General features: G+C 46.9%; 1 protein-coding gene across 1 annotated transcript in view; it reads left to right on the top strand.

Annotated features, from left to right (window-relative positions):
• The window catches only part of PRMT8 (protein arginine methyltransferase 8), a 99,573-nt gene that overhangs the window by 59,434 nt on the left and 25,905 nt on the right, over positions 1-14,234 (top strand). The window contains exons 5-6 of the mRNA XM_007967259.3: positions 13,184-13,326; positions 13,950-14,037. Coding sequence (XP_007965450.1) covers positions 13,184-13,326; positions 13,950-14,037 — 231 coding nt within the window. The remainder of the gene's footprint in view (positions 1-13,183; positions 13,327-13,949; positions 14,038-14,234) is intronic.

Below are 14,234 nucleotides of genomic sequence, written 5' to 3' on the forward strand. Positions count from 1 at the left end.
ACCCGGGCTCCCTATCTGCTTACTAAAGATGGGTAAAGAAAACCGGTCAATTCTTTCTCTGTGAGGGTGACACAGCCTGGCATCCTTCTCCCCAGCCTGTGAAATAGGGCAAATGGTTTTCCCCATTAACAGGTGTGGAAACTGAGGCTAGGAGAGGTGGCTGACTGAGCCTGGGCTTTGTTCCGGTGCCCTTTACTAAGATGTGTTTATGTGGATGCAGAAGCACCAGGAGCGCTGCTGAGCCTAAAAGTCTGTTGGGAGGGGAGGCTGTGTGCCGGCACAGCAGGATCAGATGTCCTCTCAGTGGTCCTGAGTCTCATCCCTGAACCCTGAGGGGCTTCCAAACAACACCTCGACCATTCCCCTCCCTCTGCACAGGTTTCATCTGCGCCATAATTCCTGACCTCTAACCCAGCCTCTGACTCTTCATCTCCTTCTCAGTGCCAGCCCACCCCCAGTAAGTGTCTGGGGCTCTGGAAACACAGCCTCCCTGGTCTCCCTCCTCCCCAGGCTTGCAGGGGCTACTGCCCCGCAGCCATTCATAGCAGAGTGTGGGGCGGGCCGGCAGGGGAGGTGGCTAACTCCAGCTGAGGCATCTCCGACCTGCTTGCCGGGAAAGGAACCACACAGCCCGCTCATCCTCCTGCTCTGCCTCACACCATAGGGCTCTCCCTTTCCTCCCCTTCCTTCTCCTCCCCTTCTCCTCCCTTTTCCCTTCTTCGTTTTAACCTTTGAAATACTCAACGTACAGAAAAAGCACACATACAGCTGGGTTTTTTATGGAATCCTTTGAGAGTAAGTGGTTGATGTGATGCTCCGTCATCCCTGAATACATTAATGTGCATTTCCAACCATCGAGGACATTTTCTACCAGCCACATGCAACCATCAAAGTTAGGAAAGTAACACGTCATCATTACCTAATGCCCAGATCCTTTTCATGTTTTGTCAATTGTCTCAGCGACATCATCTGTAGCACGAGGATTTCGTTCAAAATGACACGTTGCATTTAGTTGTCGTGACTCGTTCCCTTCAAGCCGGCCGACTCAGACTTTCCTTGACTTTCATGGTCTTGACACACTGGAAGATCCACAGGCCAGTGTTTTTAGGATGTTCCCCAGTTTGAGATTGTGCGATGCGTCCTCACGACTGAATTCAGGTTCTGCATCTTGGGTAGAAATATCCCAGACAGGATGCTGTGTTCTCATTGCACGCAATTTCGGCTTGTCTCGTTACAGATAGCATCACTTAGACCACGTGGGGAAGGCAGTGTCTGCTGCCAGCGGCGGCATGGGAAAACTGCTCTTTTCCATTTGTAATTAGTAAGATTTTCTGGGGGAGACACTTTGACACCATGTAAATATTTCATTCCTCATCAAACTAACATCCATCTATCAATCATCTATCTATCTCTCTCTCTCTCTCTCTCTCTCTCTCTCTCTCTCTCTATCCATCCATCTGTCTGTTGGTCTGTCTGCCTGCCTACCTACCTTATCTATCTATCTGTCTGTCTGTCTATCTATCTATCTATCTATCTATCTATCTATCTATCTATCTATCTATCCATCCATCCATCCATCCATCCATCCATCCATCCATCCATCTATCTATCTATCTATCTATCTATCTATCTATCTATCTATCTCTCTATCCATCCATCTGTCCATCAGTCCATCCATCTGTCTGTTGGTCTGTCTCCCTGCCTACCTACCTTATCTATCTATCTGTCTGTCTGTCTGTCTATCTATCTATCTATCCATCTATCTATCCATCTATCTATCTATCTATCTATCCATCCTATCTATCTGATCTATCTAACCTAGCTATCTTTCTGTCCATCCATCCATTCATCTAACCAGCCAAAGCTGCTCTTTTCCCTTTGTAATTAGTAAGATTTTCTGGGGGAGGTACTTTGACACCATGTTAATATTTCATTCCTCATTAAACTAACATCTATCTATCTATCTATCTATCTATCTATCTATCTATCTATCTCTCTATCCATCCATCTGTCCATCAGTCCATCCATCTGTCTGTTGGTCTGTCTGCCTGCCTACCTACCTTATCTATCTATCTGTCTATCTATCTATCTATCTATCCATCTATCTATCTATCTGTCTATCTATCTATCTATCTATCTATCTATCTATCTATCTATCCATCCTATCTATCTGATCTATCTAATCTAGCTATCTTTCTGTCCATCCATCCATTCATCTAACCAGCCAAAGCTGCTCTTTTCCCTTTGTAATTAGTAAGATTTTCTGGGGGAGGTACTTTGACACCATGTTAATATTTCATTCCTCATCAAATTAACATCTATCTATCTATCTATCTATCTATCTATCTATCTATCTATCCGTCCGTCCGTCCATCTCTCCATCAGTCCATCCATCTGTCTGTTGGTCTGTCTGCCTGCCTACCTATCTATCTATCTGTTTATTTATTTATCTATCTATCTATCTATCATCTATCTATCTCTCTATCCATCCATCTGTCCATCAGTCCATCCATCTGTCTGTTGGTCTGTCTGCCTGCCTACCTACCTTATCTATCTATCTGTCTATCTATCTATCTATCTATCTATCTATCTATCTATCTATCTATCCATCCATCCATCTATCTATCTATCTATCTATCTATCTATCTATCTATCTATCCTATCTATCTGATCTATCTAATCTAGCTATCTTTCTGTCCATCCATCCATTCATCTAACCAGCCAAAGCTGCTCTTTTCCCTTTGTAATTAGTAAGATTTTCTGGGGGAGGTACTTTGACACCATGTTAATATTTCATTCCTCATCAAACTAACATCTATCTATCTATCTATCTATCTATCTATCTATCTATCTATCCATCTGTCCATCTCTCCGTCAGTCCATCCATCTGTCTGTTGGTCTGTCTGCCTGCCTACCTAACTTATCTATCTATCTGTTTATCTATCTATCTATCTATCTATCAATCTATCTGTCTACCTACCTACTTACCTACCTAACTAATCCACCTCTTTCTCTCTCTATCTTGTCTATCTATCTATCTATCTATCCTGTCTATCTGATCTATCTAATCTAGCTATCTTTCTGTCCGTCCATCCATCCATCCAACCAGCCAGCTAGCGTTCATCCATCTACCGATCTGTCCATTCATTTCACTATAGATTCCTATTTTATTTAATAGGTTACAGCTGTTACCACTACTGGCTTCGATACTCAAATTGTCCCTGATGTGGTCACTGATGCCCTTCCAGCTGGCTTCTGTGTCCCTTTGAAATGCCTCTTTCCCTTTTCCCAAGCCTCCTTACTTTCCAGCACAAGACATTCCAGGCTTGTCTTGTACCTCCATGCCCCTGTTCTAGAATCAGTCATTTCTGCCTGATTCCAATTAGTGGACTACAGCATTTAAAAACTAAGGTGGGGGCTAGACGCTCGTTGATTTTAGAATGTTGATGCTCCCAGGCTGTTTCACTGGGGAAAGCTGGGGAGTGTGTGTCTCTGTGTGAGTGGACACATTTACACAATCTTTATTACTGTATCTTTTTTTTTTTTTTTTTTTTTTAGAGACGGAGTGTCGCTCTGTCACCCAGCCTGGAGTGCAGTGGCGCGATCTCGGCTCACTGCAAGCTCCACCTCCTGGGCTTACGCCATTCTCCTGCCTCAGCCTCCCGAGTAGCTGGGACTACAGGCGCCCGCCACCACACCCGGCTAATTTTTTTGTATTTTTAGTAGAGACGGGGTTTCACCGTGTTAGCCAGGATGGTCTCGATTACTGTATCTATTTATATGTATTGTCAGTCAAGTAGGAACTCACATGATTAACTCACTCCAGTGTTAACCAGTACCATGGAGTTTCCTCTCATATCCTCCCTTTCCACATTTCTAACTCCTTTCTCTAGCAGAAAAACCAGACTCTCATTATTGGTAATATATTGGCTTACTACTCATTTATAATATGTTTACATACCCCTGAATGTAACCAATCTCCCATTGTCACCACCTCCTGCACCAGGCAGATGTCTGTCATCCCGTGCTGGGATCTGACACCCTTGTTGGGCAGCGTCCCACCTGGGCACCCTCCTCTGCTTGGGGAGCCGGACTGCCATGGTCCATGCTGACCCGTTGTGGCATCCACACCCCCACCATTTCCTGGGTTTGCTCAACCCCACCTCATGGCTTTAGCATGGAATCTTTCGTCCTCTGGGTTTTGATGGCTCAGACTTGATTCTATGCTACCGAGGCAAAGGCTTGAAGAGGGCAAACCATTGTCCCCAAGGGAATAGCTGCCCTCGTGCCCATTCCTCCCTTAACACACCTGTTCCAGGGAGGAGGGAACTCCAGGTCCAGAGCCCTTCATAGAGCAAAGTGGTCTTTACTTCTTCCTCCCAGGCTTTGCAACAGGTGGGTGGAGCCACCGAGGCCACCCAGAGCCCTGGCTGCTGCACCCGCTCACAGCAGCGGGTGTGTACCCAGAGGAGGACAGCTTGGCTGCACGGATGCTTCCATGGAAATGCTTTTGAAATGCTGCAACAGCCAGCCATGTGGGTCCCAGGAGCGTAGGTGTAGAGACATAAATAACAACACGGGGCATAGAATACCTGCTTCCCAGAAGCAATCAGGCTCTCTCCCTCTCCACCTCCGTACGGCTCCTGTGATGAAGTTATTCACATGTAGACACACACCCACAGGAAGCCACCTGCAGCAGGCACGCAGCCTTCACATGGCTTCTTCCACACGTGTGGCCCACACGCACGCTTCAGTGACTCCTCTTTGACTTCAGCACTAACGACTATTGTTTCCTCTCCATCTGATGAGGAAACCAGTGGGCTGCCGAGATGCTGAAAAAGGTAGATCCGTTTGCGAAGGTTGACATAGGAGTTCAGAGGTTGATTGCATCGGTATAACTCTAGAAACAAAAAATGTATAGCCCGTTTACTTCCTAGAAAATTCAAGGAAAAAAGTATGCCCTTTTCCTTGTCCTTCTCCTACTTTTGCATGACCTAAAGCATAAGTGTCCTAGCTAGAAGAGACTTTAAGGTAGCCTGACACGAGGCAGTGGCAAGGGACAGCTGGGCCTCCGCAACTTAATGGTAGAGAGGACTTTGTCAAATCACTTCCCCTTTCTGAGCCTCTTTTTGCCTCTTTTAGAGGAGATAGACCTGTGCACAGCTTGTAGGGTTATGAGGGGCTTAGGGATTGTGGAGGTCAAGTGCCTGATATAGGGCCTCATATACAGTAGGTGCTCAAATGTCAGCTACAGGTCATTTCAGGTGTAATGCCCTACACCTTGATGATTCTTGGCCACACACTCCCAGCCTTATATAGGTGACAATAGGTTCGGTGCTCTGACAGTAATCCTCTGTGCTTTGCAACCAGCCAGTCCTGGGATGATTCTCCTGGTGGGATTTCCACAACTGCGACGCATCCCCAGTTCCTTCTCCTTTTGCTCAGGAGGGCTGTGGTTGGAGCATTCTCCTCTCGCCATGTTTTAGCATCTCTTTCACCAGCAGAGGGTTGTGCTAAGAAATAAACACAGCCAGTCCATGGGAGGGGCCCAGATGCTGCACTTGTGGCAATGCAGCTCCAGTTTCTGCCTGCCAGCAGTTGTGGAAAACACCATGTCACACTGTTCCTAGCTGGAGATCAACTACAATCTGTTGTCTGTCCACATGCTGCTGCCAAGTGATACCTCCTAACCTATATCTGGTTGGTGGATGTTTTGAATCAATCCACACTGAGAGTCACATGTTTTTATTCGTATTCAACACCATGTTGTTAGAGTCGGTCTTCTATCACAAATGACTAAGACGCCCTACAGATGATCACTCTCTTGGGAGTCATTGCTGTTGGCTTTGTGATGGGTGTCCTGTGGTGAGGGTGGAAGCTCCTGTAGGCTGCTCTACACTAGGCTCTTAACCAGATCTTTGGAATAGGGTCATGCAGCCAACTCATGAATCCACACAGTACTTTGTCATCTTCTCTCTTAGGATGCCATGGTGGTGGGGCCTTGTCAACGTCCTTGGTGAAGTCCCACGTGACATCCTGCAAGCGTGGGCTCTGGAGTCAAACTTTCTGGCTCACACCCAGCTCTGCCAGAAGTAGGCTGTGCTCTTGGATGACTTAGTTTATGTGCCTTAGTTTCCTCATCTATGAGATGGGAATAGTGGTTCATACCTCCCAGGGCCACTGTGGGGATTGCCTAGTTGCTGTGTGTATAACTGTGGCACTCTGGAGCCAGCCCCTGACAGGATCCTGAGAGCTGACTGTGAAAGTTTCAGTAAATCTGCAGAATGGATACAGTCATTGGCCATGGTGGAAGTATTTATACCACAGAAGTCAGCAAAGACGACAAACCAGGGCTTCTGCCTCCTGGAGAGCCAGTTGTTAAGTCTCACCAGCACACCACTGTATAAAGCACAACAGCATCCGGTAGGCACTAAGTAACAGATAAATGTTAGCGGTTGTTACGATTATTCCGTTTATTAACTTGACTAATAACCATGTCAAAAAAAGAAATGAGACCAATCACACGTAATTATTTTTAATGAGCCTGTACTAGTGACTGCTGGCAACTGCTACTTCCTTCCCTAACTGCTCGAGAAACAACCCATTACTAATCTGCAAAGTGAGTTTCATGTATTCATCCCTTGGAGTATTGCTGAGCCACGTACTGGGTCCTGTGTTTGTGGTGTGACTAGCACAGACAAAATCTTTGCTCTCATAAAGCTTAGTCTCAGGGAGAAGATAGACGTGAAGGCAAGCGAACAAACAAAATCACGGCATAATCACAAATTGTGAAAGTGCTTAGAAAAAACCAGCATGGAGTAATTGAGAAAATGGGGATGTGCTTTTTCCAGTTGGGTGGTCGCAGGGGCATGCTGGCTGTCACGTGCTGCCTGCCAAGAGCCGAGTGCATGCACTCATCTCTTCTCAACTCTGCCTTGAATGGCATCATCGGTGGCGTTAGCTTAAAATCGGCTGTAGTGGAAGTATTTACACCACGGACATGGGCAGGTGCTACAAACCAGAGCTGTTTTGTTTTCCCTTCTGGAGACCTAAAGGTGAAGACAGGGCCATGCTGAGAGCAGTAGGAAGAGTGTTTTACCCACCTGTACACATTCCCTCAGGTGGGAGATACTTTCTGTCCCATGGAAGCTTCTACTGCAGGGAGAGAGTGAAACCATTCCAGGTAGAGAAACCTGGAATGGTTTTCCGAATACCTGAGCCCTGGGGAAGCTTTGGTTGCCCTTTACATTCCCGTGGATGTCACCCACTTCACCCAGTACCAGTGCATTCTTGATAACCCCTGCTTCCCTTCGGCCAAGCCCACGTGATCATCTGCCTGTGGCCACGGTGTCGGGTATCTGCCAGGCTGGACCACAGGTGTTGTTCTAAGTGGTGGGCGATGATTTGGGGTGGGAGGAGTCCTGGTATTGTTCTGATTCACTGAGTACTCCAGCCACTGCCTAAGAGAGGAGAGAAACCAGGCAGGGTCTCTGGCTAGGGAATGGCTCTGGCAAAGCTAGCATGGCTTTAGAGCTCCAGCCAAGCACACTGAGCCCTGAGCTCTCAAGGGAGCCAGAGCAGGCTAGAACATGAAGCCAGGCAGATGACACAGTGGGCACAAGGCAGATCCTCGAGTCCCACGTTCGTGGGTGAATGGGGGATTTGGGCAGGGAGAGGAATACTATATTGTGGAAGCGACCACACTGAGGCCCATGACACCCAAGGCTCCCTTACGCCCCTCCGGCGACAGGGTCAGTTTGCTGCGGGACATAGTCCCAGTCCCACCAGACATTGAGGGTAGAGATACGGACATCCTCTTTCCCATCACCACGGGCTCCAGAATGGGCAGGTTCTGACCTCATGAGAGAGGCTTATCCATGCACCTGGGTCCCGGAGAAGGAGAGGGCAGTGGGGCAAGGCAGGGGCTGACATCAAGGGAGATTGATGGGATCTGGCCCCACCCTGGCTGCTCTCTGTGACTGGATCTCCCCTCAGCCTGTCAACCAACCTGACCAGCTGCAGCAGAAGGGTAGGTCAGTCCTTTGCCTTCTCTGACTTCTTTTCTCTCAATATCCCAAGGAGTTGCTCCATGTCCATAAGAATCCCAGGCGGTAGGGAGGTCAGATGGTCACCCATTCGCCGGGTGAGGAAAGGAACCACGGGGAGGCACAAACGTGCGCAACAGGCCTAGGTTTCACCTGACTTCTCTAAACTCCGGTTCTCGCCTTAGGCTCAAAGAATAACGAAACCAAACACACAAGTTCCTAGGAGGATTACTGAAGTAACACGCGGAACATCACTCTGCAAGCTGCTATTCAAATGCTAGTAATTTTTTACTGTCACAATTAGGACTAGTTTGAATATCTTTTGTCTCTTAACCCGATGCCCTTTTTTTTTTAATTGCTCATTCATCCATCCGTTCATTCAGTAATGACTTTGACTGTTTGTGAGGAGTCAAGTGCTCCACTGTATCCTGGAAATAGGAAGCTAAAATAGACAACGAAGAGAAGGAGTGCATACGCTGGAGGTGAGCCGGGCCCTCCGCAGGTGCAAGGCAGCCAGTGTGGGTGTCACCAAAATAGGTGTGTGAGCCAGGACCAAGGGAGTGGGGAGGGCGAGCGAGGGGCTCTGCTGCAGTGGGGCTGGCAGGGGGGTCAGGGGGCCTCACAGGCTCATAATGTGTTCCCTGTTCCCACGCATATGACCCTCTTTCCTTCTCTTCTGGGACAGGATCTGTGAGGACCCTAAAAATGATCACTCACTGCAGATCCTACGGGCACCAGCTGACCCTGATGGACGCACTGGAGGCTCAAATGAGGTTGAGCTGGCCTGATTTGTTTAAAAACAAAAATGACCATTAATGAGAATGACTGGATTTCTGAAAGAACCACTCACACCACAAAGAAAAAAAAAAATTCCACTCAAAACCATTTTTTAAAATCCTGGATGTCTAATTTACAAACTTGAAGCTCCAGGGGAAATTTTCCCAATTTAGAGTCGATTGCTCCCCGTTGTGCGTTTAGTTATGATTAATCATTCTAAAATTTACCAGCCAGGGTCCTGTCACAGTTCGTTGAACGAACTTTCCATCATCCTTATGGAATAAAAACATGGATCCGGACAGTGACCGCAATGCAACCTTGAGCTGAGGCAGTTTGAGTGACGTGGGGTCCAGATTGGGCATGGAGCTCTGCAGCCTATGGCTGCTCAGAATCTTAATATCAATAGCTTAGACCCCCTTGAACATCCTTTGCATGGAGGAGAAGGGAAGACTGCTGCTGTGTGTGCCCACACAGTTCCTTGAGCCAGCCTAATGCCCTATGTTGGCCAATAGCCCCTAGTGAGCTGGCATAAGCCCCAACATGAGAGGTAGCATTTTGTAGATTTGGAAATTGCATCTGGAAGTTTAAGTGGTTGCTGGTGGTGACTACAGACTACAGGAAGAATATCCATGGTGATTCAGCTGGACAGTTGTATTTGGCTGCACAGAAACAATGTGACCTCTTAAAAATAAAAATAAAAGGACCCAGGAAGTGTTGAAAATGACAGTCACACTGGAACTCGCGGGCACCATCTTTTTATTGATGCCAGCTGTCTCCACCACTGAATCTTGCAGAATGCCTGACACAGAGCAAGTGTTCAGTACATATTTGAAGAACCACAGCTTTCTGACACTGCAAAGAATTTCAGATTCAACCTCCCTTCTTTTTTATTTTCCTAACGAGGAAAATAAAAGAGAGGAGATAGTTGATCGAGATTAGCTGTCAGCTGGAACAAGAGCATAAGTTGCTGCCTTTTAGGATTCCAGGATAAAGTTGTGCAGGTTGAACACAAAAGCACTGGCGAAAGGGAATAATTGGAGTCTGAAAGCCAGTCCAGCACTGCATTGAAGGGAGATGTCTCCTTTTCCTTTGACAAAGGGCTCATCTTCTCACCAAGGCAACTGTGGGGCCATGTCGACACTGAGAAATGTTTGCACTTGAATAGATGTAGAAGGGTGATGATAAGAGAACAGAAGTCCAGACTGTTGAGCATTTTATAGGGTTAACTGATTCCTCCTGCCTTTTTGCAAGCAGAGATTGTGATTTTTGCTATTCTGTGACCACTGTATCTATCTATCATCCATCTGTCTTCTATATCATCTATGCATATCATCTGTCCATCTATCAATAATCTCTTGTAATCCATATTGATGAGGATACAGCAACTAATGGATAAGAGGGCTAACACAGAGAACATGAGCAGCAGTAACTGTTTTTGGGGGACACCCGAGGAATATTTCACATGGACCTGTTGTTAGACTAGATAATGGATTACTGCCTGTCTGTTTCCTGCAGCTCCTAATGGAGTCCTGTCCTAAAAACCTGTCAAGGGTGGAGCTTTGTTCTAAACACTCAGGGTGGAGGTCATGAGGCTCCAGAGGCAGGAGAAAACATCTTCTGGGGCTGCAGGAAGGTCATGATATAAATGCAGGAGGAGGACCTGACCCATAGCCACACAGACACAGGCAGACATTAGGGAGGAACCTTCAAGAAATGTACAAAGAAAAAAAAAATAAGGGAGGCCATTAAAGACAATTTTTAAGTTTACAAAACTAAGACAAGCCAGGCTTTGCATGCAAATGATTCGGCAGGTGAGTCATGCATATATTTGTCAGTTCTCTTTCAAAATAGGAAGGAAATTAGGCACAATGTTTGCATGTTTAAAAATCCTTTACTTTGCCCCCCTCTGAATTTTCTTAGTGCAACCTGGGCCCTGCTCTTAGGTGAGCTCCTGCTCTGGGGTCTCTGAGGCCCAGAGAAACTTCGACACCTACCCCTCCCAGTCCCTCCAGACCTTTTGGAGAATAGCTCTTCCTGCTCCTACTTTTTAATGGTAGGGGCTGATGAGTAGTAACCAATCAGGAGGGCCACACAAGCCTGAGCCTCACTGTAGAGTGATCAGGGTCAATGCACGTGTACAAAGTACCTTACTCCTTATAGAACAGGCTGTATCTGATTAAAGCTTGATTAAATACCACATAGTGGAGAGTAAACTGTCATCAGAAGCTGCTAATGGACACTCCATCACCTGCATTATTCACTGTGAAGACACTAAGCCAGCAAACGGTGTGCCCTTTGCCGTCCAGGTGCCTGCGGTCCAAATTAATTTTCATGAAACTCAGATTCTAGGCAGATGTGGTTCTTTTGATTTCTACTCCTAAATACAGGCCATTGTTCATTTTTCCCAGCAAAGCTCGGGCATGGCGTGAGGTGTTTTTTCAGAGGATATTGCAGAATGAGAGTTTCAGAGCATGAATATATGTAACCTTTCAAAGGAAAAGTTCAGGAAGAACAAGCTGACCAGTACATCGGCCCGCCAATTTCACCATGGTCTCGAAACTAGCTTGCTCAGATCTTTACAGCAACAAATACAAAAAGGGGCCTCAAAATTTTGTATATGTTTATGTCAGTTGATCAAAAACTCAACTAAAAGTGTCTCCTCCCACAGAGGAAACTGAAGCTCTTGGAGGTAATTCATAAGCAGAAGCCATGGGGACAGGGGCTTTGACCCTGGCCCTATCTGCTTCCCCTCTCCATCTGTGGATCAACAAGCAGGAATATGTCAGATGATCTCCACCTTCTGTTGAGCTTCAGCTATGGGCCTGGCACTCCACATGTGTTATTTCGTTTAATCAATACAATCACTCTCTAAATAGATATTGCTTTTCCTGGTTCTTCACTTGGGAATTGGAGTTTAGTTAGGTCAAGTAACTTGTCTAAGGTCATACAGCTAATGGTGAGAAGATCTGGCTCTTAAACCCAGGTTTCCCTGACTGCAGAGCCCATGCTCTCATCAAAATATCAATTGCCTCCCTCACAAACACTTGAAGGGCACCCATTTGGTACTGAGCCTGGCTGTGAACAGATGCAAAAGCAATAGAGGAGTCATCTATGCTTTCTTTGGGTTTGAATTGTCGCAGTAACCTAACATAGGGTGGGGACCTTGAGAAGAGTTTTAGACTCATGTCTTATCAGATCTGGGCTCTGTTTCCACTACTGCTACTCAACCTCTCTAAGCCTCAGTTTCCTTAATTGTAAACAAAAGTAACAGTTGACCCTGAACACCACAGGGGTTAGGGGTGCCAATCCCCCATACAGTTGAAAATCCAAGCATAATTTTTGACTCCCACAAAACTAAGCTACTATCAGCCTACTGTTGACCAGCAGTCTTGCTGATAACATAGTTAACACATATTGGCCGGGTGTGGTGGCTCACGCCTGTAATCCCAGCACTTTGGGAGGCCAAGGCGGGTGGATCACCTGAGGTCAGGAGTTTGAGACCAGCCTGGCCAACATGATGAAACCCCGTCTCTACTAAAAATACAAAATTAGCCGGGCGTGGTGACACATGCGTATAATCCCAGCTACTTGGGAGGCTGAGGCAGGAGAATCGCTTGAACCTGGGAGGCGGAGGTTGCGGTGAGTCAAGATCTTTCCATTGTACTCCAGCCTGGGAAACAAGAGTGAAACTCCGTCTCAAAAAAAAAAAAAAAAAAAAAAATTAACACATATCTGGTATATGTGTTATAGACTATATTCTTATCATAAAGTAAGCCAGAGAAAAGAAAATTGTTAGGAAAATCCTAAGGAAGAGGAAATATATTTACTACTCATTGAGTGGAGGTGGATCAGCATGAAGGTCTCTGTCCTCATTGCCTTCACATGGCAATAGGCTGAGGAGGAGGGAGAGGAAGAGCTGGCCTTGCTGTCTCAGGAGTGACAGAGGTGAGGTGACCAAGGTGGAAGAGGTGGAAGGGCAGGCAAGCACACTTGGTGTAAATTAAAAAAAAAAAAATCTGCGTATGAATGGACCTGTGCAGTTCAAAGCTGAGTTGTTAAGGGTCAGCTGTAATGTGCTTACCTCACAGGGCTGTTGGAAGGATGATGTGACACTGTGCATGTAACAGGCTTAGTGCTATGCCAGGCACATAGTAATGGCTCGATGTATTTTACAGGGAAAACGTGCAGGTCGTTTTCAATTATGTTGGTATAAACTAGCTTGGTGAAGGGTGAGCTATGTCACATCCTAAAAGTAGAATCAGAATAGGGCTGAAATCTGGAGATCTGGCCCTGAAGTGATGTGCCTGTGGTTCCTGGGTGGGGTCCTTGCAAAGCATGGCCCTGGGGTTCTTATTTTCCAGTCATCACCATATTTAAGGGTAAAGTGGAAGAGGTGGAGCTGCCTGTGGAGAAGGTGGACATCATCATCAGCGAGTGGATGGGCTACTGTCTGTTCTATGAGTCCATGCTCAACACGGTGATCTTTGCCAGGGACAAGTGGCTGGTAAGTGTCCTGCATGCTGTCCCTGCGTTGGCCGGCTGGTTGTCCTGCTGCTCTACCCAAGGCCTGCAGCCTAGGGGGCATACGAGGACTTCAGAGAAGACTAAGGCTAGGAGGTCACTGCCCCAGGCCCCTCTCTTTAGAGCAGATCTGTATCAGGGACTAGAATGCTCGTCTTGGGTCCAGCATGTGTAACCATCAGAGTGGACTTCTGTGGGTCTCACCTCGGCCTCTTTTGCAGTAATAGACATCCATTCTCCCAAGTTAAAGGTCCGTTTTGGTCAAGAAGTACTTAGGACTTGCATGGCTGCCAGAGCCAGGTGTGCTAGTCATCTGGGCTTCTCGAGGCCAAAGTCATAACATCTCTCACTGCTCCTCACTGGGTTTACCTTCACCCCACCTCACTTGTCGCATTGACTCCACCTAGGTCCCTTAAATTCTCCTTGCTCCAAAATAAAAATTGAGCATTGCTGTCCCAGCCCTCACCCCAGACAAGGTGGCAGTCCACTGCATGAGAGATGCTGGCAAGGGGGTGCTTGTCTGGTGACTCTATGTGCGGTTCAAAATGTGATGTCTTTGTCAGGTGAATAGATTACGAGACCCATTTCCCCACAATTCATCAACAGAAACCTGGAGGGCTTATGTTTCCAGACCGGGCAGCTTTGTACGTGGTAGCGATTGAAGACAGACAGTACAAGGACTTCAAAATCCACTGTAAGTCCCCTCTTGCTTCTCCTGTGGACTTCCACCGCCCAGTTGGGGTGGGAGGCACTCCAGTGGGCCCGAGATGAGCAGGCAGTGACATGAACACCACTGCTGTCCCTGAGGAGGAGCTTATCTGGGACCGTTTCTGGAGTCTGCTCTCCAAATGTTTCTATCTAGTCCCAAGGGTGCGAGGTTTACTGAGAGAA

This window comes from Chlorocebus sabaeus, chromosome 11 (genome assembly GCF_047675955.1).
Source record: "Chlorocebus sabaeus isolate Y175 chromosome 11, mChlSab1.0.hap1, whole genome shotgun sequence".
Classification (NCBI taxonomy): domain Eukaryota; kingdom Metazoa; phylum Chordata; class Mammalia; order Primates; family Cercopithecidae; genus Chlorocebus; species Chlorocebus sabaeus.